The sequence below is a fragment of the Bison bison genome, unplaced genomic scaffold (assembly GCF_000754665.1).
Source record: "Bison bison bison isolate TAMUID 2011002044 unplaced genomic scaffold, Bison_UMD1.0 scf7180017864486, whole genome shotgun sequence".
NCBI classification, from domain to species: domain Eukaryota; kingdom Metazoa; phylum Chordata; class Mammalia; order Artiodactyla; family Bovidae; genus Bison; species Bison bison.
The window spans coordinates 5,857,476-5,858,703 of NW_011495046.1; the positions used below are offsets into that span (position 1 = coordinate 5,857,476).

A 1,228-nucleotide genomic window follows, 5' to 3' on the forward strand; every position below is an offset into this window, starting at 1 on the left:
GAGCTGGCAGGTGACCCTGGGCTCTGGGAGATGACCTGTTGGTCAATGCAGTGTCACTAGTCATAACCGGGGCCCTGGCCGGGGGTGAGGCAGCAGGGAGGAGCACTCACCGGAGGGCTGGGGCGGCCGGGCCCACTCGAGGAATGGGTGGCGGTGTTGGATGGCTGCCCGCTGACACTTGTCCACATCCCCACTGTGCTCAATCAAGTCCACAATTTCCTGGATCCACGTGGTCCCTGCGGCCAGATGGAGAGATGAGAGGCAGGAACTGGTCAGACAACTGCCTCCTGCACCCTGGTAGACTGATGGGTGTTCAAGTCAACCTCTCCCCCACCCAAGGGCTGACAGCCCAGCAGGTGGGCCCCCAGAGCTGTAAGCCCATAAACCCAGGGGCTCAAGCTCCCCAAGGAGCCTGTCCTTGGGGCAGGAGAGCAGGGCCCTCTGATCCCCACAGGCAACCCTCCAGGGACCGTGACCCCGAGGAAGCCTACTGACTCAGCCCACAGCTACCTGACTTAGGGTAGGTACAGATGAGGAGGTCGTCCGGCTGGGCCTCGAAGCCCTGGATCTGGTGCCAGTTGTCCACGGTGGTGGCTGGCAGGGGGATCCCCGCCACCTCCCCTAGTGAGGGCTGTGTCCCCGCCGTGGTCAGGGCCATGGGGTCTGGGGATGAGATGGCAGTCCCTATGGGCAGAGATAGAGGAGGTTTTTGAAATATTGTGGTTCAGTACTCATAACGTGACATTTACCATTTTATCCACTTGTAAGCGCAAGCTCATTGTTGTGCAACCGACACCACCATCATCTCCAGAATGTCTTATCTTCCCAAAGTGATCAGATCAGTCACTCATTCGTGTCCAACTCTTTGCGACCCCATGAATCGCAGCACGCCAGGCCTCCCTGTCCATCACAAACTCCTGGAGTTCACTGAGACTCACGTCCATCGAGTCAGTGATGCCATCCAGCCATCTCATCCTCTGTCGTCCCCTTCTCCTCCTGCCCCCAATCCCTCCCAGCATCAGGGTCTTTTCCAATGAGTCAACCCTTCACATAAGGTGACCAAAGTACTGGAGTTTCAGCTTTAGCATCATTCCTTCCAAAGAAATCCCAGGGCTGATCTCCTTCAGAATGCACTGGTTGGATCTCCTTGCAGTCCAAGGGACTCTCAAGAGTCTTCTCCAACACCACAGTTCAAAAGCATCAATTCTTCAGCACTCAGCCTTCTTCA

General features: G+C 56.9%; 1 protein-coding gene across 5 annotated transcripts in view; it reads right to left on the bottom strand.

Moving 5' to 3' along the window:
• SULT1C2 (sulfotransferase family, cytosolic, 1C, member 2) overlaps window positions 1–1,228 on the bottom strand; it is a 21,351-nt gene that overhangs the window by 5,043 nt on the left and 15,080 nt on the right. For all 5 annotated transcript variants that reach the window (XM_010862996.1, XM_010862997.1, XM_010862995.1 and 2 more), the window contains 2 exons: window positions 511–684; window positions 111–236 (listed from right to left, as the gene is read on the bottom strand). In XM_010862996.1, the coding sequence (XP_010861298.1) occupies window positions 111–236; window positions 511–658 (274 nt within the window). In that variant the 5' untranslated portion in view covers window positions 659–684. The remainder of the gene's footprint in view (window positions 1–110; window positions 237–510; window positions 685–1,228) is intronic.